This window comes from Carettochelys insculpta, chromosome 1, assembly GCF_033958435.1.
Source record: "Carettochelys insculpta isolate YL-2023 chromosome 1, ASM3395843v1, whole genome shotgun sequence".
NCBI classification, from domain to species: domain Eukaryota; kingdom Metazoa; phylum Chordata; order Testudines; family Carettochelyidae; genus Carettochelys; species Carettochelys insculpta.
In genome coordinates, this window is record NC_134137.1 from 28,670,514 (window position 1) to 28,697,489 (window position 26,976).

Below are 26,976 nucleotides of genomic sequence, written 5' to 3' on the forward strand. Positions count from 1 at the left end.
AAGCAGGAACAAGAATTACAGCCTCCCAGTCAGACTTTCATGCTTTCTCCTTTCAATCATATCCTAGAAGGAATTAAAGACATGGGATGAATTCTGTTCTTGTTTGTGAATCTAGAAGTATTCTAGTGAAGCCCATTGGGTTATATCAGCATGAGATCAGAAATGGCCCCTTGTGCAGCATGCCTACTAACAAAAGATAAGAAAATCATCAATACAACAATACAGAACTAGAAGGGACCTGCCAGTTCATCCAGTCCAGTCCCATGCTACCGCAGGAAACCCATCATATAATCCTGTTAATAAATTTAACCAAGTTCCTTCTTCAAGTCACCACTCTTCCTACTGGGAGGCTGTTCCAGTTCCTCACTCTTCTGATGGTTAGACACCTTCTAATTTCCAGCCTGAATGGGCTTCTGGCCAGGTGACAGACCTCTGTTCTTATGCTAACACTGACTTTTAGCTCATCTCTCCCCCTGTGTACTCCCCTGAACACGAGGAGGGCTGAAACTCAGCCATGCTGCAGACAGCCCCTGTGTAAGGAGCTCTACGACACTTTTGTTGTAGGGCTGTGATGGAAACTGCATGTGTGGCAGCACACCCTCTGAGCTATGGAAGGGGTCTCTGTGCCAGCCCCAAGCAAGCGCCTGTGAAGGGACATTTGTGAACAGGGCAGTGCCGTTGCAGCACCTCATTCTCTAGCACATGGACTGAAAGAATGGCCCTGGAGGTGCGGCACGGCAATGCAGGAATGTGCCTGCAAATGGTGGGGACAGATTTCAACCTTTGCCAATCTTATACCAGGCCCCCAGTTGTCCCCGGGCAGGCACACTTATGCAACCCTTTGTCACAATGATGAACACTTACTCGCTTGAGCAGTCCTGGGGACTTTACTGTGACTGCTTAGGAGAGTCAGTACCCGCCAATGTAAATGCTGCACTCATCTTCTGCCCCAAGCGCAGTCCTTCAGGGGCTGTGAGAGAGGGCAGAGCATCACACAAGGCAGTGGGGTTGGGTTTAATCATGGCATGAGATGAATTCCTGCCATGTGAAATACACAGCAACAAAAGCACTGAACTGCTAGGATGACACAAAGCAGAGAGAGAAAGGCACCTGCTGTGGAAACATTGGTGGGCCGGCTGCTTTGTCAAGCAGCAACTAAGAAGTGGTACAATAACCAGAGGGATTCTCCATAACAGTACGGAGCAGCTGACAGCCTGGCTTACACAGCATGTTTCTAAGCCCAAAGAGACATTCCATTATGTAAATCTGGCTGATCCATCAATGTGGAATTAAGTGTTGCCAACCTCTTCTGACTTCCCTGGCATTTACTGTTACTTCTTATATATACCTTCTTGGCTTTGGGGTGAAAAAGCTTTGTAGTATAAGGGCACTGCACTGTTTTTTGTCAGTCTGTACACCGTAAAGCACAGTGTAGAGTGCAGCCAGCAAAAAGCTCTATTTGTCAATAACATTTGCAGCTACTGAAGTCAACGAGGCAAGATTTCAGCATCACAAACCTTACCCCTTAATCTCTGTGCAGCTGTAAAAACCATGCCTCAAGGAAAGCAAAGTAATTCAGGCTTCAAGCCTCTCCCTTCAGTTCACACCACAATGTGGAGAGAGTACTCAGATCTCAGCAATACTGAAAGATCCAGTGATTAAGAGCACCACAAAAATGCAAATAAAAACACAAAACAGCTACATTGCACCTTTTGTTGTAGCACTGCCAAAGAGAATCAAAAACACAATTAAGCCCCACAAAACCCTGATGAGGTAGATGGTTTTAACCCCCTTTTATAGATGGGCAAACTGAAACAGAGGAAAGAATATCTACCCCCACTCCTCATAAGAAAAGCCCGTGGTTTAGACAGAAGTTGAAGTGAAGATGTCTAGCCATTTAAATCCCTGTTATATTCTTGTCTGCTAAAATTCATAAGGATGGTACTAGTTTCTCCCACCATTTGGACTAAGAGGATAGCTCATTAGTCTTTTAATAATAAGATAACACTTTTAGTGGAGCTAGGACAAGCTATACAGCGTATAAAAGTGTTTGCTCTTTGTATGTTAATGCAACAGCTCCACCTCAGAGAGGAAGCAAGCAACTGTAAACATTTTGTAGGTAATTGCAACAGAAAAATGACCAATATATCTGTACTTGAGGTTAACAGATTCAGTTATTACACCACTCATAACAAAATAACCATAGCCCCCTCCCTCTTCATGTACAGCAATGCCTCATAACTATACAAATTGTTGGCAGAATTATGTTATGTTTAATATCAAGCTAATACAGATATCAATAGAAATATTCATTATTGATATAAAGGGTCTGATTCTCCAATTTTATGTTGTGGTAACTGTCTGAAAAAGGTCTGACTGGCTGGCCATAGAGGTCTTTTCTGTCCATAAAACCATATTAATTTACAAACCACGTAATGAATTAAGCCCAGAAATTAGTGGGTGGGATTTAGGCTGTCGCTGAACTTCAATGGGATTTGGGCACCTAACTCTTTTAGGCTCTCAAATTGCAGCCAATCTGAAAACAAACTCTTTCCCCCTTCCATTTACTTCAAGCAGAGCAAATTTTGGGGCACAGATAAGCACCAGGGAATTTTCCTCACACTTCTCTGCCTAGGCCCTTCAGTCCTGCTATGCCAGTCCTGGTGTCTTCTGAGCAGCAGCTGTGAAAGCAGAGAGCAAACTCATTTTCACTTGTCATATATACAGCAAACCAATATATGAGCTACTGAAAGAATACACCCCTCTTCATGCAGACCTCAGTATTAACAGACACCACTCCAGAGCTGCTCCTGTATGCTGAAAATTAAAAAACCCTGGTGATAAATAAAAGTTGAATCGAGAGCCATAAAGTAAACCAAAGTGTGAAGTGGTGACATAAAGGAAAGCCACAGTGATGAGCGGTGCTGAGACCCTCCTGGTTCACTGTATGTCGCGAGCGTCAGTGATGCTCTTGAGCTTTACATGAAAATTATGGGCCAATGATGATATAAATCAATGATGATCTATTAAAATCACTGGAACGACAGTGATTTGTGCCAGCTGAGGATGGGACTCTGATTGTGTCCATCTTTAGTTCCATCGTATCCTCAGAGAAGAGCTTTACCATGAGGAAACAGAACTGGAGGATTAAAGAAGACATAAGGAAGGCCAGAGCAATGGGATTGGATGGGAGGGAAAATGTTGGTCCTTAGGACGTGGACGTTCTGATTCCCCCCTGGTTATTATGTACAAATTGGGAAACTGCTGTTAGGAAAGTGAATGCAAACTCTGAAGCGCTAGGAAAAGAAAAACAACATTCTACAGACTGGGCCAGGCTTCCATCAGCACACATGAAGCGAAAGGTCACAGCAATTAAGGCTAATTCTTAACATATTACAAATGGTGATGCAAATGACACACTTGGCCCAATTCTCCTCACAGTTATATTGACGTCATTTAGCATCATTCCACTGGAGTCAGGTGAGAGGCTGGAGTCCACTTGAGACACTCCAAAGTATGTGAGTTGTAAACTCACATCAACCAAAAAAAGGGATGCGATCTCATTCTTGGTGCAGTCTGTATGCAAAGTGATCACGACTTCCATGCTGACTTGGGGATACAGCAGAAAAATCTGACTTTGTCTCCTGCCACTTTTCCTGATACAACTCCCTCTATGGGCAGAAATCATACAGTTTTTGCAAACCCTCTCTGTGTCAAACTGGGACAAGTTACACTAGTTTACCAAGTATCCCCATGGGCCAACTTACACCTCACCTGAGACTTATATCACCATAGTATTTGGCCTAGGTACTTCAAAGGGTTGCACTTACTTCCTCATAGACCAGAGAGAGCTCTCCAACTATACCCCTACCTGACAGTTCCTGGTATGGAGGCAGGCTAGGAAAAATAAACTAATATTTTACTTTGAGAATCCCAATCTGCAATATTTAATTTAAATCATTTAATATTTTTGCCTGGAGTTTTTTCCATTTCAAAGCAATTTCACTGGTGTTCAAATAAACAGTCTGTTTTCCAAAGCACTTTTAATTCTGATCAATCTGGTGTTCATTTAAGCAGCCCCAGTCTCAGACAATTGAGATTACCAAAATGAAGTGGAGAAATTTCAGATGTTTCATAGATTGTTCTTGAAACAGATATAAAAACAACTGTGCTTTTCACTTTTTTTAAAAACATCGGTAATTTACACACTGATAAATGACACATCCCCACCGTTAAAACAAATATTCTGAGCCCTTTTGGCTTTGAGCATAAACATTCAACAAGGCTTTGTACTCTGCTGTAGTCTCCCTATTTCAGAGTTTTAAATATTCATAAATAAAAAAACTTGTACTCTTTGGTACATTGTGTCTGCTTAACACACAGCTGTGATGCTTAAGTGTTACAAAAATAATTGCACTTCTTTCTTCCTTAGAGTCCTGTAAGTTTGATAGCTTTTTAGCTGAAGGATTCTTTATTGTATTCAAACCTTGTCCCATAGGAGTTGTTGCTGTTGCTCAATTTGTGGAGTACCTTGGAGATTTCATTTGGTCCACAACAGAAAACGCCAACGGTTTTCCTATCAAGAATGAAAAGCGAGTCACCAAGTCAGATAAATTGTGAGTCATGTCTAAAGGCACACAGAGACAAATTCTAATTTCTCTTGCCACGAAATTAGAATCATAGAACCCTAGGGCTGGAAGGAACCTGAGGAAAGCATCTAACCCAGTCCCTTGCCTAAAGCAGGATCAACCCTAACTAAATCATCCGAGTCAGGACTTTGTCAAGCCAGGACTTAAAAACTTCTAGGGATGGAGACTCCACCAGCTCTCTTGGTAAAGCACTCCAGTGCTTCACCACCCTCCTGGTGAAATAGGTTTTCCTAATATTCAACTCACACCTCTCCCTCTGTACTTTCAGACCACTGCTTTGTTATGCCATCCATCCCCTGAGAATAGCCTCTCTCTATCCCTTTCAGAACCTCCTTTCAGGAAGTTGAAAGCTGCTGTCAAATCGCCGCCCCTCCGCCTTCTCTTCTGCAAACTAAATAAGCCCAAGTCCCTCAGCCTCTCCTCATAGGTCATGTGCTCCAGATCCCTAATCACTTTTGTTGCCTTCCACTAGACCTGCTCCAATGCATCCACATCTCTTCTATACTGAGGGGGCCCAGAACCAGATGCAATACTTCAGATGAGGCCTTACCTGTGCTGAATAAAGAGGAAAAATAATGTCTCTAGATCTGCTGGAAATGCTTCTGCTAATGCACCTCAATATGCCGTTAGCCTTCTTGGCCACACGGTTGACTCATATCCAGCCTCTCATCCACTGTAATCCCCAGATCCTTTGCTGCTGCACTGCTACTCAGCCAGTCAGCACCCAGCCTGTAACAATGCTTGGGATCCTTCTGTCCCAAGTGCAGGACTCCGCACTTGTCCTTGTTGAACCTCATCAGATTTTTTTTGGCTCAACCCTCCAATTGATCTAGGTCACTCTGGACCCTATCCCTACCCTCCACTGTATCTACCTGACCCCCTATCTTAGTGTCATCTGCAAATTTTCTCAGGTGCAATCCATCCCCTCATCCAGGTCATTAATAAGGAAACAATACTGTCCCTAGTACCGATCCTTGGGACACACCACTTGAAACCGACTGCCATTCAGATATTGAGCCATTGATCACTTCCTGTTTGGCCTGACCATCCAGCCAGCTTTCCATCTATCTTACAATCCGCATATGAAATCAATACTTCCTTAATTTATGGGCCAGAAGAGTTGTGGAAGACTATCAAAATCTTTGCTGAAGCCAAGGTATACCACATCCATTAACTTTCCCATGTCCACAGAGCCAGTGACCTCAACATAGAAGCTAATCAGATTGGTCAGACACAACTTGCCCTTGGTGAGTCTATGTTGACTACTCTTGATCACCTTCCCCACTTCAAAGTGCTTCAAAATGGATTCCTTGAGGATCCCCTCCATGATTTTTCCAGGGACTGAGGTAAGACTGACCGGTCTATAGTACTCTGGATTGTCTTTCTTTTCTTTTTTAAAGATAGGCACTATATTTGCCTTTTTCCCATCATCCGGGACCTCTCCCAATATCCACAAGTTTTCAAAAATTATGGCCAAAGGTTTTGCAATGATATCTGCCAGCTCCCTCAGTATCCTTGGATGCATTAAATCTGGATCCATGGATTTGTGTGCACCTAGCTTTTTTAAATAGCTTTTAACCTGTTCTTTCCCCTCCAAGGGCTGCCCACTTGCTTTCAATACTGCATGGTCTAATGCCATAGTATAGGAGCTGACCTTGTCCATGAAGACTAAGGCAGAAAAAGCACTGAGTACTTCAGCCTCTCCCAGGTTACCTCCCTCATCCAGTAACAGCCCCACACCCTCCCTGATAACCCTCTTTTTGTTAACATGCCTGTAGAAACCCTTCTTGTTGCCCTTCATATTGCTTGCTAGCTGCAGTTCCAATTGTGCTTTGGCTTTCCTGATTACTCTCTTGTATTCTCCAGCCATATATTTATACTTGTCCTTAGTCATCTGTCCAAATTTCCACTTCTTATGTGCACCCTTTTTGAGTTTCAGCTCACCAAAAACTTCCCTAGTAAGCCAAGCTGCTTGCCTGCCACATTTGCTTTTCTTAATGCAGATCAGGATGGTTTGTTCCTGTGTTTTCAGTAAGACTTTAAAATTCTGCCATTTCTCCTGAACTCCTTTCACCTTCATATTAGCTTCTCTGGGGATCTTTTCCATCAGTTCCCTCAGCGAGTTAAGTCTGGTCTTCTGAAATCAAGGATCTGTATTTTACTGCTCACATTTCTTCCTTTTGTCAGAATCCTGAAATCTACCATCTCATGATCACTGCAGCCCAGGCTGCCACCCACTTCTATTTCTCCTATTAGTTCTTCCCTGTTTGTGAGCAGCAGGTCAAGCTGCGCACATCCCCTGGTTGGTTCCTTCAGCACTTCTACCTGGAATACACTGATGCCATATATTTTAAGGACAGAAAGGACCATTATTTCATTTAATCTGACTTCACGTACATCAGGTGCAGCCATCAGAATATCACCTGGTTATCTCTGTATTGATCACAGCACATCTTCCAAAAAGGTATGGGCCTGAACTGAAGATATCAAGGGATGAAGATTCCATCACTCTCATTGGTAATGTGTTCCACAGATTCATTACCCTCACCGTCATTGTTACAAAGTGTGTTGCTTCAATGACTTCATTAGCGTAACATCTTGTTTATGCCACTCTGAGCTCACAATCCAAGTCTATTAGGATTCAATACTCTAATTAAAAGGAAGCACTACCACCAGATTATGCATTACTCCTAGCAGTAACAGAATGTCTCTATTGCTACAATGTTCTCAATTTAAGTATTTAGACACGAATTCTGCCCTCCCTCTATGCATGTCAGAGTCTTGTGAGCACCCAAAGACAGAATAGGGCCCTCTATCTGTGGCCAAAATCATGAAGCTGGATTCACTGATATACTCCAGCTCTTTTGCATCACTCCAGTCACAACAGATAAATAAATAAGTTATCTTAGTGTCTTGTCTTCAACTAATAACAATTAAATTGGGTTTGTGGCACCTCTGAATCATGGGAGGAACTCCATCAGAATGTACTGCTGAATATGCTCCAGATTCTCATCCTGCTCTGAAAACTGAAAACACGTACAGAGGAACAGAGTAAAGGATGTGCATGGAAACTTATCTGTGACATTTCCTCACTTTTGAGTGCTCACCCAAGAAATCTTAATGTTCTTTCAATATATGTTGGGGTTAGTGTGACTGGTTTTTGTTGTTGTTGTTGTTTGTTTGTTTTGGTAATTTACATCAGGGATATTTGATCTGTAGCTACTTTTCAATTCTGAAAATCCAGTCCTATGTGATTTAATCCCTAGGCACCATTTGGAGGGGAAAAAAAGAGGGGATATGAGTATAACTAGAATGGGACTATGAATCCAGCGTGTCCAAAATCATGGAAGTCATTAAGACATTTAAATATGGATTTGGGTGACCAATATTAGGAACATTTGAAAATATTCATTTTTTTATCCAACTGGAATTTTTAGACTCGTATTCTATAGAGGCAAATTCTTACAATAAATTATAAAAATAATATTATGAAATTGGTAAGGAAAAGGATAAAGAATATTTAGCTAAGTCAGCAGGGCCTGATGAAATTCATCTTATGAAATTCAAGGAACAAGCTGAAACAATCTGAGAACAGTTCGCAACTGACTTTCATCCTCTCATGGAAGATAACTGAGATTCAAGAAGACTAGTGAAGCGAAAACTTAGTATCCATTTTTAGAAGGGGAACAAAGGATTTAGGAAATTATATACCAGCCAGCCTACCTTTGATTTTGGAAAAAAACTACAACAACATGATAAACTATCAATCTGCAAGCACCTACTGAACAATAAGGTTATAAAAATATTCAGCAAGGAACTGTCAAGAACAAATTGTGCCAAATCAGCTTAAGTTTTGAGAGGCTTACTGGCTGAGTGGCTTGGAGGAAGCAGTAGCTGTGATATATCTTGATTTTAATTAGGCTTTTGACATAGTCCCACGTGACACTCTTACACAAATTAGAGCAATAGAGTCTAGATGAAATGATTATAAAGTGGATACACAATTGACTGAAAGACCTATTCAGAGTGCTTATCAGTGGCTTGCTGTCAAACTGAGAGGACATATTTAGTGGAGTTCTGTAGAGGATGTGAGTCCTGAGTTTGGTATTACAGGTTGAACCATCTAGTCTAGTACCTTGGAACCAGACCAATGTTGTACAAGATAATTTGCTGGCTCACAGGAGGTCATATTGTCTAGCAGCATTACCAACACTTCCACTGCTTACTGGGTTCTTAGAATATATTTGGTGTAGATTACAGCTAAATAACAGTACAGAACATTGAAAGCCAGGACTGGTGGCTGTAAACATACTTTATGGGACCACTGAAAACTTGGCTACATCCATGGTAAATGTTCGTCTGGCTAACTAAAACCACGACGGATTACAGATGTTGCTATATGAGAGAGTGCCGGACTAAAGAGATTCAACCCGTTTTCAATATTTTCATTAATGACTTGGACAATATACTACAGAGTACACTTATACAATTTGCAGATGATCTTTGGCTGGTAAGGCTGCAAGAACTTTGGAGGACAGCAATAGAATTTCAAATGACCTGGACAATCAGGAGAATTTGTCTGAATTCAACAAAATAAATTCAGTAAAGACCAATGCAAAATATCCACATAGCAAGGAAAAATCAAATGCACAAATACAAAACGGGGAATAACTGGCAAGGTGTTAATAATACTGAAAAGGATCTGGAGGGTACAGCAGATCAAAATTTGAATATGAGTCAACAATGTGATACAGGTGCAAAAAAAGTTAATATAAGTCTGGGGTGTACTGACAGGAATGCAATATGTAAAGAAGTCTCACTCTATGCAGCACTGCTGAGATCTCAGCTGGAGTTCGGTGTCCAAATCTAAGCACCACAATTCAAGAGAGATGTAGAAAAGTGGGGAGAATCCATAAGACAGCAACACAAATAAGAAAACTATTAGAAGATCTGACCTATGAAGAAAGGTTAAAAGCACTGGCATGTTTAGTCTTCAAAAAAGAAGACTGAGGGGAGCCTGATAACAGTCTCCAAATATATTCTGAGCTCTTACAAAGAAGAAAGGGATCAATCGTTCTCCATGTCCACTGAAGTTAGGAAAAGCAGTAAGGGGCTTAATATGCAGCAAAGGAGATGTAGGCATTCCCATCACTGAAGGTTTTTAAGAACAGGTTTGACAAACCTAGGTTTATTTGGTCATGCCCCAGTACAGAGGGCTGCACTGGCTGACTTCTTGAGGTCCCTTCCAACCGTATAGTTCTATGATTCTATGACTCTTTAAAAGTAAAAAGGGATGGCTGAAATGGGAACTTCCCAACTTTTTAGAAACATCTGAAGAGATGGAGATTCTTACTAAGCATTTGTTAATTAAAGCTCTACAATGCACAGTAATGCTCCTTACCATTTATCCGTGCTACTAGCGTACATCACAGCAGCTCCAAGGAAACATTCTGACAGATGACATGAATGCTACCAGTAACCCGGTGTCCATACTATGAACTCTTTATTCAAAAGGCACATCATTGTTAGCAGGACGTTACTACAGTTGGGTCAAATCCAGGTCCTAGAGTCCTTACTCAAGTCTTAGGGCAGTGTAAACTCCTGTTATATATGGAGAAGTACCTATCTCACAGAACTGGAAGGGACCTTAAGAGATCATCAAGTCCAGTCCCTTGTCCTCACAGCAGCACCAAGCACCATCCCTGATTATTTTTTTTAATTTACTTGCCCCAGATCACAAAAAACCCCCTCAGGGACTGACCTCACAAGCCTGGGTTTAGTAGGCCAATGCTCAAACCACTGAGCTAACCCTCAATAGCAGTTTTGTTCTAGGAATTTCAGTTTCAAATATTCAAAAACTGAGGCACCCAAAATCAGTGGCCTCTTTTAAAAATTGAGGCCTATGTATATAGCAGAGAATGACAACGGCAGTTGGCTGGCACATACAATCTATTCTAATGTTTTGTTATGTTCACATCCCAGTTAACTGTCTCATCCCCTAAACTGCACTGAAGGGAAGTCTGTGTTGCATTGAAGAAAGTCTGTGTTGCCAGACGAGGAAAAAAAAAAGTATAATCTCTGAGTATTGACAAAATTATGGAAACCTGTGCCTTTGAAAGAAGAAAATTTATCATATAAAAGTCTTTGTCCCACACTTTTAAATTTAGATATCTAAAATTAGTCAGCTAAATCCATAACTACTCTAAATAATGGACAGCAACTGATTTTATGCAATTAAGAGAAGCAAACACTAGCATTGCAAAAGTCAGGAAATGTCACAAATATAGTTGCATGGGCAACCAAAATGACTGGTTGAATATGAATTACAATACCATTTTAATTACTTGAGCTGATAGGGTTTATAACCTTTCCTACACACTCAGCAACCCCCTCCTGCTGTTATATATTTACAGTGGATGCCATAATGGTGCAGTGTCACTTCATTCACAAGGGGAACAAAATCAGCAGCCTGATGTTCAAATGGGCTGAACCAATTACTGGCTACTGTCTTGCAAGGATCTGTTGGTGCCACACACTTCTAAAAACTGGATAGCTTGTGCTCCTGTAGAGGAGGGCTACGTCTACACGTGAAGCCTACATCGAAGTAGCCTATTTCGATGTGGTGACATCGAAATAGGCTATTTCGATGAATAACGTCTACACGTCCTCCAGGGCCAGCAACGTTGATGTTCAACATCGACGTTGCGCAGCACCACATCGAAATAGGCGCTGCGAGGGAACGTCTACACGCCACAGTAGCACACATCGAAATAAGGGTGCCAGGCGCAGCTGCAGACAGGGTCACAGGGCGGACTCAACAGCCAGCCGCTCCCTTAAAGGGCCCCTCCCAGACACACTTGCACTAAACAGCACAAGATACACAGAGCCGACAACGAGTTGCAGACCCTGTGCATGCAGCATGAATCCCCCGCTGCAGCAGCAGCAGCCAGAAGCCCTGGGCTAAAGGCTGCTGCCCACGGTGACCATAGAGCCCCGCACAGGCTGGAGAGACAGCATCTCTCAACCCCCCAGCTGATGGCTGCCATGGAGGACCCCACAATTTCGACGTTGCAGGACGCGGATTGTCTACACGGTCCCTACTTCGACGTTGAATGTCGAAGTAGGGCGCTATTCCGATCCCCTCATGAGGTTAGCGACTTCGACGTCTCGCCGCCTAACGTCGAAGTTAACTTCGAAATAGCGCCTGATGCGTGTAGCCGCGACGGGTGCTATTTCGAAGTTAGTGCCGCTACTTCGAAGTAGCGTGCACGTGTAGACACAGCCGAGAAGAGCAGGTAAGCTCTGAATCTGAATTTTTTTTATTATGCATTTAATTCAAAGTCTTAATGTTATTAAATATTTATTTAATACTTTAATTAAATATAGTGAATTGTTGAGTAAAACTCATATAGAATCACTCTTATTCTAGGTACTTACATGACCTTAATCTCCACAGTATCTCAGCCCCTCACAATCATTAACAGATTTTTACCCTGACAACATCTCCATCTGCTTGGCAGTCGGTTTCAAGCAGAGTGCCCCAAGGATCAATTCTAGGGCCAGTACTGTTCAACATCTTTATTAATGACCTGGATGAGGGGATGGATTGCACCCTCAGCAAATCTGCAGATGACACTAAGGTCAGAGGTCAGGTAGATACATTGGAGGGTAGGCATAGGGTCCAGAGTGGCCTAAATAAATTGGAGGATTGAGACAAAAGAAATTTGATGTGGTTCATCAAGGACAAATGCAGAGTCTTGTACTTGTGACAGAAGAATCCCAAGCACTGTTACATGCTGGGGACTGACTGGCTAAGCAACAGTGCAGCAGAAAAGGACCTGGGGATTACAGTGGATGAGACGCTCGATATGAGTCAACAGTGTGCCCTTGTAGCTAAGAGGCCTAATGGAATACTGGGGTGCATTAGGAGAAGCATTTCCAGCAAATCTAGAGAAGTCAGTAATCCCCTCTACTCGGCTCTGGTGAGGCCTCATCTGGAATACTGTGTCCAGTTCTGGGGCTCCCTAGTATAGAAAGGATGTGGATGCATTGGAAAGGGTTCAGCAGAGGGCAACAAAAAGGGGTCTGGAGCATATGACCTATGAGGAGAGGCTGAGAGATTTTGGGCTTATTTAGTTTGCAGAAGAGAAGAGGGAGGGGTAATCTGATAGCAGTCTTCAACTTTCTGAAAGGTGGCTCTAAAGAGGAAGGAGAGAGACTGTTCTCAACGGTTATAGATGACAGAACAAGGAGCAATGGTCTGGAGTTTCAGAGATAGCGGTGTAGGTTGGATATTAGGAAAAACTATTTCACCAGGAGGGTAGTGAAGCACTGGAATGCATTACTGAGAGAGGTGGTGGAATCTCTGTCCCTAGAGGTTTTTAAGTCACAGCTTCACATATTCATGGCTGGGATGATTTAGACGGGGTTGATCCTGATTTAGGAAGGGGGATGAAGTAGATGACCTCCTGAGGTCCCTTCCAGACCTAGAATTCTATGATCCTTGTGTAGGGAGCATTTTACAACAGAAAACTGAGTTAAAGAGAGGTTAAGTGATTTGCCCGGAGCCACTCAGGAAGTCTGTAGTTCAGCCAGAAATTGAATTGAGAGCTCTTAAGTCTCAAATAAGTCTGTTCCTAATCACTAGACACCATCATTCATAGTAAATTTTAGTACTTCTATAGTGCTTTATATTTTCAAATTATCCTGCAAATGTTCATTCATCAGCCCACACAACACTCTCATAAGGTATGCAGGAAAATAAGCACAATCATTCCCATTTTACATAAAGGAGAGGGAGAGGTGGAGTGACTGGCAAGATAATAAGGGCCAGAATCAGGACTTGCGATTTTCTGATTTTAAACCATGTAGTTCATTCCTTATAGATGATTCTCTTCCACAACATGGAGAAAACGTGCCTTATCTTTACATATCCTCTCTCCCTACATCTTTGTTTCTTTTATCTTTTATCTGATCATCTAAACCCTGCAAAATTAAAAAACTATAATAATGTCTCAGAAGTAAATAGCACATTTTCATCCTGGTGCTAAAAGAACCACAGAAAAGGGTAACACCCTTTCCCCATGTAGATTACATGAGAGTCCTGAACACAGGATTCAAAATATATGCTACAAATTGTTCCAATGCAAATACATGGGACTGTAGATGTGGTATAAAATATCAACAGTAGATGGTGCACTTTTGTTCCTCATAGTTTGTCTGAAAGGCTATGAACGTGATGCTGGATTAAATTAATCTGTTAACGGTGCAGAGAACTATTAAGTTCTGGCAGGGCTCAGATATTTGAGCCTTCCCCATCTGTGAGTCAAGCAACCAAAACCAATGAAATGGATGAACTGAGGAGAGCACCCCAGCTGCATGTTTGTTTCTATAGGCTGTTTAGTAGCCATAGTGACAGAACAGACTGGAAGAAATCTCAAGAAGTCATCTAGTCTAGTCCCTTGCACCGAGGCAGGCCTAAACTAAATATTATCTAGACTATCCCTGATAGGTATTTATCTAACATGTTCTCTCTTTCTGTCTCTCTAGGCGTCACCAAACCAGGACTACACACCAACCATGTGTCTTTTAAACATGTCCAAGATCCTGAATGCTAATACCAAACTTGTTTGGCTAAAAGAAGTGCTCTTTGTCTTGCTTTATTTAATGGTGTGACTATTACACCAGGGCTATTCAGAAGGACTTATTGACAAATGGGAAGAAGTAGAAGAAGAAGCTAAAAAAAAGTCAGGAGACCTGAAAACTGAAATAGAAAGACTGTAGTACTGAGTTTGCAGCTGGTAGTTCTATGAAAGTTAATGGGACTTTTTTGTCTTTACCTGCACAGAGCACACAATTGAAGTGTTGAGAGTTTGGTGGTCTTACAGAACAGACCAGTAGACTTTAGCAGAGGGGTGGTATGGACTGAAGAAGGACGTACGAGTCTACCAATAAAGTAAAAGATGTACACAGCCAATAATATAGAAGCTTTACTGAGCTAGTACACAATAGTCATTGTAGACTTACAATGATGGAAGAGAAAGGAGTACTTGGAAGTCCTACCAGGAGTGATGAAAGAAAATGTAGAAAGGAAAAATCCGAAAAAATTTCTTGAAAGTGATAGGCATTCAGACTAGTGTGAATCTCCCAAGATAAATGAAGAAAGTTTCCATTCTTTTGGTCTTTTAAATAGAGAATGGATAAAAGACAAAGAAAGAAAGAAAGAAATGACACCGAAAGGATTAAGATTCCCCAAACTATGCAGGAGGATGTGATTATAGAATGAACCTAGCAGTAGATCCACCTCTCATGTGGTTCCCCATCTCCCTTGCCATGTCCCTATCTCTCTGTGACCCTAAAGAGCCGGACTGCACAGAGATAAGCCCCTGCAGAATTGTTCTGCATGCTGCACAGAGAGTACACACCTCTACCTACACCCCAACTCCTGCCTTCCTTCTGCACAACACTGAGTGGCAGTATTAATATATACTTGTTTGCATTACACTAAACCCCTGAAAAGGAGTGTGCTAAGCACTTTGCTACTCCAGCTGAATAGCAAGATTAGCGCCACACTCTACAGATTACACCTTAGGTCCTGACCCTGAGAGATATCACATACCAAACGCTCACACTGAGATCAGTAAGATGTGCTGTGACTCAGTCCTTCTCAGGAGTTAATCCTCAGAAACCAGTCTCATTGGCACCGTGGTTAAACAACTGGGTCAAATTAAATCCAGAAGAGGTGAGTCCATAATTTGGAGTGTGTCTCACTTATTCTACATCTGCCTTGTTGAGACTGTAAGCTTTGCCTAGTACAACACTGATTACAGAGTCAGCTCTCAACAAACAGTTAGTAGCACTCGGATGCCAATGCCTGCTCCCCCGCCCCCGGCCAAGAAAACATATTTTCTGAAAAAAGTCATAACACAGCAGGACACCGACAGTGTCTTACTGTTCCATTTCTATCGTTCAAACTGCAAAATGTAACAATAACTGCAGAAAACATCAGTTACTTCCTTCACTATAAAACTGGCATATGTTACAAAGAAGATATTGATTACAGCAAAGGATTAAAACATGTTCAGTCCCTGTGCAGAGACACAGAAAAACGACTTTTATTGCCTGGCCACTGAGCAGTTTAGTTGCAGGAGAAGATGAACTGCCATGATTGCTGAAACTGAAAGGTTTTATTTTACAGAGCATCTCCCAGAGGCAACACATTAGATAACATCAACATCAGTAGCTTGAATGTTACATGAGAAAATAAGCCCCAAAGTCATTTCCATATAAATGTAGCTGTTTATTAAACATATACAATCCCCATCCCTCAAACTGTGGCAAAACCCATCATGATTGGTACTTACTGTCTGTTACACTTGGCTATTTCATCAAAAAGGAGCTTCCAATGAGGCCGTCCAATCAAAAGCCTTGAGTTCAGGACGTGATATTTTTCACCAACTATTTTCTGTGAGAAACAATAAATCCAGTCACTGTGTGGTTTGGTAAATACTTACACATCACTCAGAGCTTCCCTATTGGTTTTGTACATGCCCTGGCTTCCCAAATGGTTCAAGTGTAAAAAATGAACTAAGTATCAAACTGTGTGACTTAAATTGCAGCCATTTCTATGCATCAGTACCTTGGCTCCTTGCCTTTCGAATAGCAGCTCTCTGCTGTTTCTTACATAGCTGCTTATTAGTCTCCACATTACTTTTTAAACCAATTTTCCAATTAATACAGAGGGTTATAGTTACAGTCTCATTACTCACTCCTTAATCTGCTTTCACTGCTACCCTTAAAAGGACACTGTCCATACAGGAAAATCACATTTCTGTTTGATGTATTTTTACCTACTGTTGGGACAGGTAATACCTAAATTAACCAGGGCTGAGAAAACGACAAGGGAAATCTTGAGACAATGAGTTACCAACTGCTTTGAACAGGCTCAACAGCATCAGGTTCCAAAGCTGAGTCCTTAGAGTAAGCCCAGTATTCCTCTAACAATTCTAGCTCCCCAAAACCCCAGCTGTCTTTATGCAATAAAATCTGTTTCCATTGCATCACACTACCATTACTTGTTTTACTCTCCTAATATAATGTAACATGTGGCTGGAGAAGTATTATATCAGATCCAATTCTCCATGTTAACCCCATAATTGAATGATCTAAACTGTCTATTATATTAATACGAAAGTACATGGTAAGCTTGAACCAGTTTGCCATTGGTGAAAGTGAATTTCTGAAAAAAAAGGGGGAGGAGGTGCGGCGGGGGGGAGGCTTGATTATCTGCTTTACTGCATCGTGGGTCACTCATTTACACAAGTGCAGAGTGAGAAAAACATGACACTATTCTGGATTGGCAGCACTCACTTTGGATTTTGTCAAAACAGCACACATTAGCACAATGGAGAAATGCATCCAGTGCTCTCTTGAGATATCTGGAGTAACTATTCAAACACAGTTCTAGACTTGCTACCACTTTTTCTATCAAACTGCCATAGAAAAAGAGTTTTAATGCAAATTATGTAGCTACTGGGCACACAATTTAAGAGTAAATATTCTAAGTGGCCTTTCACCTTTTACAGTAATATAAGATTTGATCCTGTGCTAAACAAAGCTAAAGCCAAAGCTCACATTGATTTCAAGTGTGGAGAATGAGGCCTCTCCTTCTGTGTGTTCGTGCAAAGTGCATATAAAATGCTAACACCCAGATCACCACACGCCAAGTTCCCACCAGTGGGAAATAAATTCAGCTCTTGACACTGGCACGCTGCAGCATCTGATAAAGCACAGTTCAGGACATTTTCTGGCTGCATACTTTAAAAAGTTTTAATTCTTTAGACACTTGAGACAAAACCATAACAAAAAGAAACCAATGGGGATTTTTAAAAATAGCCTATTTCTCACAATGTGTTTGCCCTTCAAAAATCTGGGGCTAGAATTATTCCAGCCTGATCCTCAGTCCAGGAATGATGCAAGTTTCCCATAAAGCCTTGCCAACTGTCTAGTCTGTGGCCTGGCGTGGAAGAACCGCTTTCCTAAAAGAGGGAGATATGAATCTCTGCTCATTGATAATCAGCTGACTGCTACCAGACTTCAGTTTTCTAGTGCTACAGGGCTGACCGTGTGATAAAGTCCTCCTGAGAATAGGCCTTATTCCCTGCTTACACCATCTGCAACATTCGATGTTCTGCTTAAATGGCAGTTTGTGTTGTCTACCACCACAAAGTCTAGTGAGGTTTACAAACAGCAGTTAGCCACGTACCTGAATCCCATCTGTTTGACTCAGGTACAGCTGGATGTTTATGTAGTCTGGGCGGTTTTCCTGCCAAAGCTGGGAAGATCAGAAAAACATCATAGCTGTGTCTACACTAGCCCAAAACTTCAAAATGGCCATGCAAATAGCCATTTCAAAATTTACTAATGAAGCGCTGAAATACCACATTCAGCTCCTCATTAGAATGCCAGCAGCCATGGGACTGATGCAGCTTGTCCAGATGGGGCTCCTTTTCAAAAGGACCCCGGCAATTTCAAAATCCCCTTACTCCTAACAGCAGATAGGAATAAGGGGATTTTGAAGTTGTCAGGGTCCTTTCGAAAAGGAGGCCCGTCTGGACGAGCTGTGCTGTGGCGAGCCGCATCAATTTTGAAGTGCTGCAGCTGCCGGCATTCTAATGAGGTGCTGAATATGTATTTCAGTGTTTCATTAGTAAACTTTGAAATGGCCATTTGCATGGCCATTTCAAATTTTGGGCTAGTGTAGATGTAGCCCATGTGAATTAATACTCCTCTTCTGATACAAGCACGCAGTTACTCTTGTCCAGTACCCTGATTAAGCTCGATCACCACAACAGATACAGCAGGCACTTTAATGAAAACGACACATGTACATATCTTCCTTTCACGCAGAAGCTTCCTTATATCCCACGTATGCGCACACATTCTTTTAAAAAGAATTAAGAATAGTTTAAGAGTCCACCCAATCTCTGTTTTCAGAATTGGAGATGACTTTCAGCTTCCACAGCCACTCTACCCTCCCTCAGTCTGCTCGCCAAATATTCTGGACTTTCAATTCTCTTCAAATGAACCTAGACACCTTAGAATCTTCTTGACAATGCAATGGACTGAGTGTCACTTAAGGATCACATAAACTCTGATTTCAGGACCTGTCCCAATATTTTCACATATTTTATAATAATAATACTAATAATAATAAAAAGTGATAAAATCTTGATTTAGCAGCAGGCAATGGCAAAAATGGCACTGACTGCAGGGGTGGAGGCGTGGGGGGCAGGATTTAGTTCACTATTTTGTCGCACATGACTCTGATCCAGTCCTTCCACGTACATCAACAACAAATTTTATCTGCCATTTTGTTGTCCAGCCACACAACTTTATCAGGTCCTCTGAATCCCATTCTTTTCTACTCATGTTTAAAGGAAACAGTGTTGCTCCTAATCTAAATATTCAAACATGCATGTATTTATTGTCAGCATCCCTTTAAAACCAACCCTGTGTAATCATCCCCTTATACCTTGTTATGCAGCATACACAGCAAATCTGCAAACCAGAGAAAGGACTGGATTTCCCTGCACACCCAAATAAAGTAAAGTCTTCTGAGCTTGTAGCATTGCCAGTCATCCCTTTAAAATGAAAATGATATATTTGGGAGATTAATTAACATGAAGTAAGAGGCTTTATATTCAATGTGCAAATGTTAATTTCCATTTCCATTACGTGAAGAGAGTTTTCCACTATCACACTGAAATGCCCAAATCAGTCTAAAATGATGGACTTAAATACTGAACTTATATCACAGAACAACATGCTTCACAGATACTGCCTTTATAGCTGAACAGCATATACTGCACGCTGGGTGCTCATATGATTTCATACATCATGAGCAAGATGCACGTTATCTAAAAGCAAAGCTGCCTCTACATTTCAAATATACAGTGTACATTCCTCATTGCAATTAAACGGCAGAGTAATTCCACAGACTTGCTTCTTCCCAGAGGAGGTGATGCTGAAGAATGCAAACTTCACTCAGCAGAACTCCAGAGCAAAGTTGGGGGCATATTTGGCAATTAGGTGCATGCAAGCATCAGACGATTTCAATTCTCACTTTGCATTTCTATTATGAGAGTGCAGAGGCATAAAAAAGGTTAGAGTCCCATTGTGCTAGACAAAGGCATTGTCCCCAAAGATCTTCAATGGATAAAGCACGTTCATAGCATTCTGGCATTTGGTTTAGAAAACATGACACTTGTGCCATATTTCCTAAAGGAGAAGAAGACACCACCTGAGCTGAGGGACAGAGGGACAATCGCAACAAACTCAGCTAGAAAACAAACATGAAATAAAATCTACTGGTTAACAGATTTAAAAAAAAAAGTCCGTGCGATTTTTAACTCGGATCAGCCAAGGCTAGCTTTATGTTATTGTGTCTTATTGACCTGTAAGTTAGCAGCGGGAGCTTAAAATTGAAGACCATCACAGGTGCATTAAGGATTTCCAAGCTCGGCATTATCTTCGTGTATTAGGCAAAATGCCACTTCCAAGGGGTTGGTTATGGGACAACGGCACAACTGCTCCACAGCTCTTACTGCACAACACGAGTTACAGTAACCACTGTGGTCTGAAGAAGTGGGTCTGTCCCACGAAAGCTCACCTAATAAACTATTTTGCTAGTCGTTAAAGTGCAACTTGACTGCTTTTTGTTTTAACCACTATGGTCCCACATACCGACATTAGGGGTGCCAACTGTTCAACTGCAGACAACTGGACTCTGCCCACCTCATTGCCGCACGCACCTCTTCTTCCAAGTCCCGCCCCGTTCGCCCTTCTTCCCTCACTGCTTGCTGCTTTCCACCTCCCCTTAGCTAGATCCCCTGCAGCTACTGCCTGACATGTAGGAGGTCCTGGTGCAGGCTGATGATCTAGTGCCTTCCCCTCTGCGCATCTGACTGGACACAGCTAATGCATTAACATTAATGATAATGGTTTGCTAATTCAGCTGTATAACTGATAGACCCAATAAACATGCCACTGTCCTTTTCCACACATCAAATCCCTCCATTGCAGGCCTGCAGAGAGCTGCCATGGGACAAATGCTCCATGATACACAGGATGGAGCAGAAAGGTGCTAGCTATACGGGTATTCAAGCCTGGAGAGTCTGTATTGGGAGAGCAGCTTCTCTAATATCCTGGCACCACCTGCTGCAAATACAATGCTGTATTTCTCCCTATTCTGCATGTCACCTGTGCTGGGAGAAACCAGAACAAAGGTAATGGTCTGACCATATGGCATGAGATCACCAATAATGTATCATATGTACATTATGGAAACAATCAGCTGTAGCCATTTACTTCAGAGCAGTATTCGGAAATGATAAAAGCAAATAAATGTCTCTCAGAATAAACAAATTGAAAGACATAGAAGATGGGGACCAGCTTTCATAAACTGACTTTTGAATTGAGCAAACATTAGAAATGAAGCAGCCTAAATGAAGGTTGATTTGCAGCATCCTGTGGCCTAAATCGTAAGTGAAAAGCATGTTAAACACGCATCCTTAGCTCCACCTACAATAGGCTGTGGCATGCAATAAATCTGAATTATCATTACGCAGCTCATGATCTGTCTATGACAGGCCACATCACCTATACGTATGCCACAGACTATTACTACTTGTAATTAATCGTTAATTTCTACATACTTATGCAAAAAAGCTTTTGACTTTCCTTAAAAAACAAAAATGATTTATAATAAATAGGCATCATTTATTAGATATGTGAGAGAGTTAGAGAAAAGCTGGAAGATCCCAGCTGCAAAGACAATATCAAAATAAATAAAAGGAAACAGAAAACAAAGCACTGCATCCTAGTCCTGAAAGATACCCCAGTATCTTCCAAAGCTGCAAGTCCTTAACCACAAGGGCTTTGCCTTCCTATGCCCTTGAGTTTGCATACCACAGGTGCCATTATCATTCCTGCCAAGCACAATTTCTATGAAGGGGCATAAACAACAGCAAATCCACCCAATAGACTTATGTCCTGTGTTGCTGATGTCCTTGAATATTAACAGCAAAACATACCTTGCTGTTACTATTGTACCACACTGCAGTTCAAGACTGGTTCACTGTAAGGCTGAGCTATGGTATGCAGTGTTTGGAAGTGTCTGATTTATCTGATTTTAAGAACATTCATAGGACACTGAGCTGCTGTGGCAATGACTACACAAGCCTCTCACTGCCTCTAAAAACATACTGATGGGGGCAGCTGTCTCATTACCTACTGCTGGCCCATAGTTATATGTGATGTGTCTGCTCATCACTGTCAGGGATGATCCAGCCTGAAAGAAATGGTCAGGAGAGGCATCTGGACTCCAGCCTTTGGTGGAAATGAAAATGCGCTTTAGAAAACGATGCTTTCCTTTCGAAATCTCAAGAGCCTGAGAGGTCACTTAGTTTAGTCCCGTGCTCAAGCTTCCCCAATGAGGAAAACGTGCCTCAGTCCTGACTTTCAGAACCCCTGTTATCTTTGTCCCAAGCCCGCCCTAATACAGTGGGGAGTTTACCAACTGAAGGGCCGGGATTGCAAACAAACATCCCCATGGACTAGGCAGAGCTCAGACTCCATTTTCACTGGTGGCTGGATGGGTAACTGTCTGTAAGGTCACTAGGCAGCACTGTGCTACCTACAGCACTCTTGAGCACTGCATTTTCAGATTCATGAACAGCCAGCATGGGATTTGGCATTTTAGCAGAGAAATCGGTGATGATCTTAAACTCAAAAAGGATGCATACGAGAAGTGGAAACTTAGACAGATGACTAGGCAACAGTATAAATATATTGCTTGAGCATGAAGGGGTGTAATCAGGAAGGCCAAATGAGGGAGCTAACCTAGTGACAGATGATGTGGAAAAAGCTGAAGTACTCAATGTTTCTTTTGCCTCTGTCTTCATGGACAAGGTCAGCTCCCAAAGTGCTGCAGTAGGCAGCACAGTTTGGGAAGGAGGTGGGCAACCCTTAGCAGAGAAAGAACAGGTTAAGAACTATTTAGAAGGCTGGACATACACAAATCCAATGGAGCTGGATCACATGCATCCAAGGTTGCTGAGAGAGTTGACTGATGGTAATCGTGGGAGGTCCCTGGCAACTGGAAGAGGACTCATCTTTAACAAAGGGAAGGAGAATCTGGGGTACAACAGACTGGTCAGCCTTGCTTCAGTCTCCGGAAAAAAATCATGGAGGGGATTCTCAAGGAATCTGTATGAAGCACTTGGAGAAGAGGAAAGTGATTACAAATAGTCAACATGGATTCACCAAGGACATCCCATGCCTGACCAACCTGACTGCCTTCTATGATGAGGTAACTGGCTTTGTGGAGATGGGGAAAGGCAGTGGATGTAATATACCTTGACTTGAGCAAAGCTTTTGGTGCGATCTCCCACAGCATCCCTTGCCAGCAAGTTAAAGATGTATGGATTGGAGAAATGGACTGTAAGGTGTAGAAAAATCTGGCTAGGTCATCAGGCTCAATGGGTAGTGCTCAACAGCACCATGTCTGGTTGGCAGCTGGTACCAAGCGTAGTACCCCAAAGGCTAGTTCTGGGGATGGTATTATTCAACTGTTTTATCAATGACCTGTATGAGGGGATTGACTTGTTGTTAGGATCAACAAGGACAAGTGCGGAGTCCTGCACTTAGGACGGAGGAATCCCAAGCACTGCTAAAGCCTGGAACCAACTGGCTAAGCAGCAATTCTGCAGAAAAGGACCTGCAGATGAGTGGATGAGAAGTTGAATATGAGCCAAAGTGTGCCCTTGTATCCAGGAAGGCTAACAGCACACTGGGTTGCATTAGTAGGAGCACTGCAAGGCGATATAGGGAAGTGATTATTCACCTTTATTTGGAACTGGTGAGGCTGCATCTGGGGTACTGTGTCCACTTCTGGGCTCCCATTACAGAAAGTATGTGGACACACTGGAGACAGTCCAGCAGAGAGCAACAAAAATGATTAGAGGGCTGGAACACATGATTTATGAGCAAATGCAGAGGGATTTGGGCTTATTTAGTTATTTATAAAAGCGAGGGGAGATTTGACAGCAGCCTTCAACTACTTGAAGGAGGTTTCCAAACAGGATGGAGAGAGGCTGTTCTCAGTGGTGACAGATGACAGAATGAGGAGCAATGCTCTCAAGTTGCAGTGGGGGAGGTCTGGTTTGGATATTAGGAAAATTACTTTAGTAGGAAGGTGGTGAAACTCTGAAATGGGTTACCTAGTAAGATGGCAGAACCTCACTCCCTAGAGGTTTTTAAGTCCTGGCTTGACAAAGCCTTGGCTGGGACAATTTAGTTGGAATTAGTCTTCCTTTCAGCAGGGGGTTGGACTCAATGACCTCCTGAGATCTCTTCCACCCCAATGAATCTACGATTTTCAGTGGGAGACCTCAATCCCCCTCCCTGTTGTTCCTTCCACTGGAGAACGGTATTAGATAATAGAAACTATGCACATGGGGATTTACAATATGCAACACTGAAGTAACTGTGGAAAATGGCTATAAATGGGTTAGGCTCACGTACAGTAGTGTGTTGAGTATTGATGCAAATGGAGTTACTCCAATGCCTCCAGCCACACAGACGCTAACCTCGTAATTCAAGGATTCTTCAGAGGGACTTCCAAAAGGACCATCAATATATACCCTGCAGAAAAAGCAGAAATGCTTTTTTCAAAAATGCATTAAAATATAATGCTACACAGTAAAGGAGTGCAATGGATTTAAAACATCCACAAAACCTACTTAAGCTAAATATTCTTTTTGGGAGTCAGCAGAAGGAAGCCTTTCCTGGGAAAGTGCATGTGGTAGAGGCTGTAGAAAGGAACCTAAGTCAAGACTGGAAAAAATAAACTAGGAATACCAAATCTCTGGAGCAGGCATGGGCACAATATGACCCGCGAGCCAGATCTGGCCCCCCCATAACTCTCTGGGTTCAGCTCAACAGGACGCTCGGGCAGGCTGCCTGCTTTCCAAGACTCCTTAGGACACCCAAAGCAGCTGGCTGCTGGGACAAGTGTGTCTCTGCAGGGACACCCCCGATAGCGGGTTCTCTGTGCACTGGCTCTGCCCCAAGCATCATCTTCACTATTTCCACTGGCTGGAAACCAGCCAATGGGAGCTGTAGGGGTGGTGCTTTTGAGCACTGGCAGTGAGCAGAGACCCGCTGTCTCCCTCCCCACAAGGGGTGCACAGAGACACAATTACCTGAGCAGCTGGCCACTCTGAGCAGTATGTGGGGCCGTGGCTGGCAGGCAGCTTGACTGAAAGCTCCCAGCCACAGGCTGCCTACAGGAGGAGGTGCACAGACTGGGAGGAAGTTTGATTACAGGAAGGAGTTGTTACTTGGAGTGGGGAGTTGGGTACAGGAAAGGGTGCTGGGTTGTGGGGGGCGTTGAGTGCAGGAGGGATTGGGATTTGGCACCTGAACCAAGGGGGTGGGCGCAAGGAGATGTGCAGAGTCTGGGAGGCAGTTTGGGTGCTGGAGAGGCTTGTGACCTGGGGCGGAGGGTGGGGGTGCCAGGTGCAGACTCTGACCAGGAGAAACGTACAGTAGGTGACTCCCAGCTGGCAGAGCAGCAGGCAGGCAGGCTGGCTGGCTGCCTGCAGATCATGGTGGTTCCACACTGCCCAAAGTGGCCAGCTGCTGGAGTAAGTATGTCTCTGTGCGTCCCGTGGTAGAACAGCAGGTCTTTGTGTGTTGCCAGAGACTGTAAACACTACCTTGAAGCTCCCATTGGCCATTTTCTGGCTAATGGCAGCCGTGAGGATGGTGCTGGAGGCAGGGGCAATGCGTGGAGAAGCACTACTCCCCTCCACACAAAGGGTGTGCATGCAGAGACAGGCCTGCCCCAGCAGTTGACTGCTTTGAACAAGTGTGGGGCCATGGCAGGCAGCCTGCCAAAGCGCCCCATTGGGCTGCGGGACATTAGCAGCCCAGTGGGTCCTGGCACTCCAGATCTGACCCACAGGCTGCATTTTTGCCCACCCTGCCCAAGCATTTCAATTTTTAAAAACATAATAAAGGGATTGCAATAGAAAACCTGCACTGAGGCTAGCATTTTCGAAAGTGCTATGGGATTAGGAGCTTAAGTCCCATTTCCAAAAGTCTCTGAAGCACTGAGAAGCTAGGTCTATTTGAAAGTCATTGCAACATGGGCTCCTATGCCCATAAATCACTGCTGAAATGGGATTTGGGCATTTTTTAAAATCTTACCTCTAACACTCTTTGTTAAGTTTGAAAATGCCTCTTCGGTCATTAGAAGAATTATAGACAACTCTAAAAATGTGTTGAACAGTTTCACATAAATCAAGGTTATCTTTTTATTAATAGTGTACGGATCTGATGCAGTTTTTGACTCATACTGGAGAAACCAAACTAGCCAGAAGTAGTGAGTATCAGAATAGATGGACTAACACAAAAAAAAAGAGTAGGGCTTTGGTTTTTGATGGGTCTACACTTGGTGTAGCTATTGACACTTGTGCAAAGTGAACATAAAACAACACCATTTTGATGGTCTCACAGTGCAAATGTTTTGGAGACATGAGCCATTATAGTCTCAGAATATTGTACATGGACAGCGTCAGTTTATTCAGCTAAATATACTGTGCACAGGGCAATTATTTAGGAAAACAGATTACCTCATTTGTCCCAGAAAAAAATATTCTACCTCAGATTGGTCAGACTTTAAATTGAGGTCCCACTGAAAAATAGTTTATCAAGTGCTAGTATGTAATTCCTAGCTATTATAATAAATGGCTCATCAACTGTTATTGTTATTAAATCTCCAAAATCAACAGGTAGTCTATAACCAGGGGCTGTAAATATCTAGAACTTCTTCTAGCAAAGTGCATATGGCTGTCTCTGTGTAGATCTCTGACATGCTTATAGCAGCTATTAACCATTTATTAACCCTTTAATAATCACTTATGAAGGGACCCTTAATACAAAAACATACCATGACAACTACTACTCTGAGGTTTGATTGATTTAATCCACACAACTTTAAATGCAAAATGAAATGAACATATTAAATGTTTAACTTACTCATTTTTAGTAAAGTTCTATAATATCTCTCCTTACCCCAGAATTCATCATTTATAATGTTTAGTGTTTCACTTGTCATATTGTATCATACCTATTATACAGACCTCGGACTATATTGATTTTGTCATTGCAAAAATAAAAGTATAACAATACCAGCAGTACTGCCAACCTCTCCTTTATACCTACTTGAATTTCTTCAAATTAGCTACTGATCTTTCTGTAA

The 26,976-nt window shown here is 42.4% G+C and overlaps 1 protein-coding gene across 2 annotated transcripts in view; it reads right to left on the reverse strand.

Moving 5' to 3' along the window:
* Window positions 1–3,995: 3,995 nt before the first annotated feature.
* NOX4 (NADPH oxidase 4) overlaps window positions 3,996–26,976 on the reverse strand; it is a 172,568-nt gene continuing 149,587 nt past the window's right edge. The window contains exons 14-18 of one of the 2 annotated variants that reach the window (XM_074981473.1): window positions 24,234–24,353; window positions 19,183–19,291; window positions 17,914–17,982; window positions 16,013–16,113; window positions 3,996–4,576 (exon numbers count right to left, since the gene is read on the reverse strand). In XM_074981473.1, the coding sequence (XP_074837574.1) occupies window positions 4,456–4,576; window positions 16,013–16,113; window positions 17,914–17,982; window positions 19,183–19,291; window positions 24,234–24,353 (520 nt within the window). In that variant the 3' untranslated portion in view covers window positions 3,996–4,455. The remainder of the gene's footprint in view (window positions 4,577–16,012; window positions 16,114–17,913; window positions 17,983–19,182; window positions 19,292–24,233; window positions 24,354–26,976) is intronic. The other variant, XM_074981479.1, reaches the window with a different exon arrangement.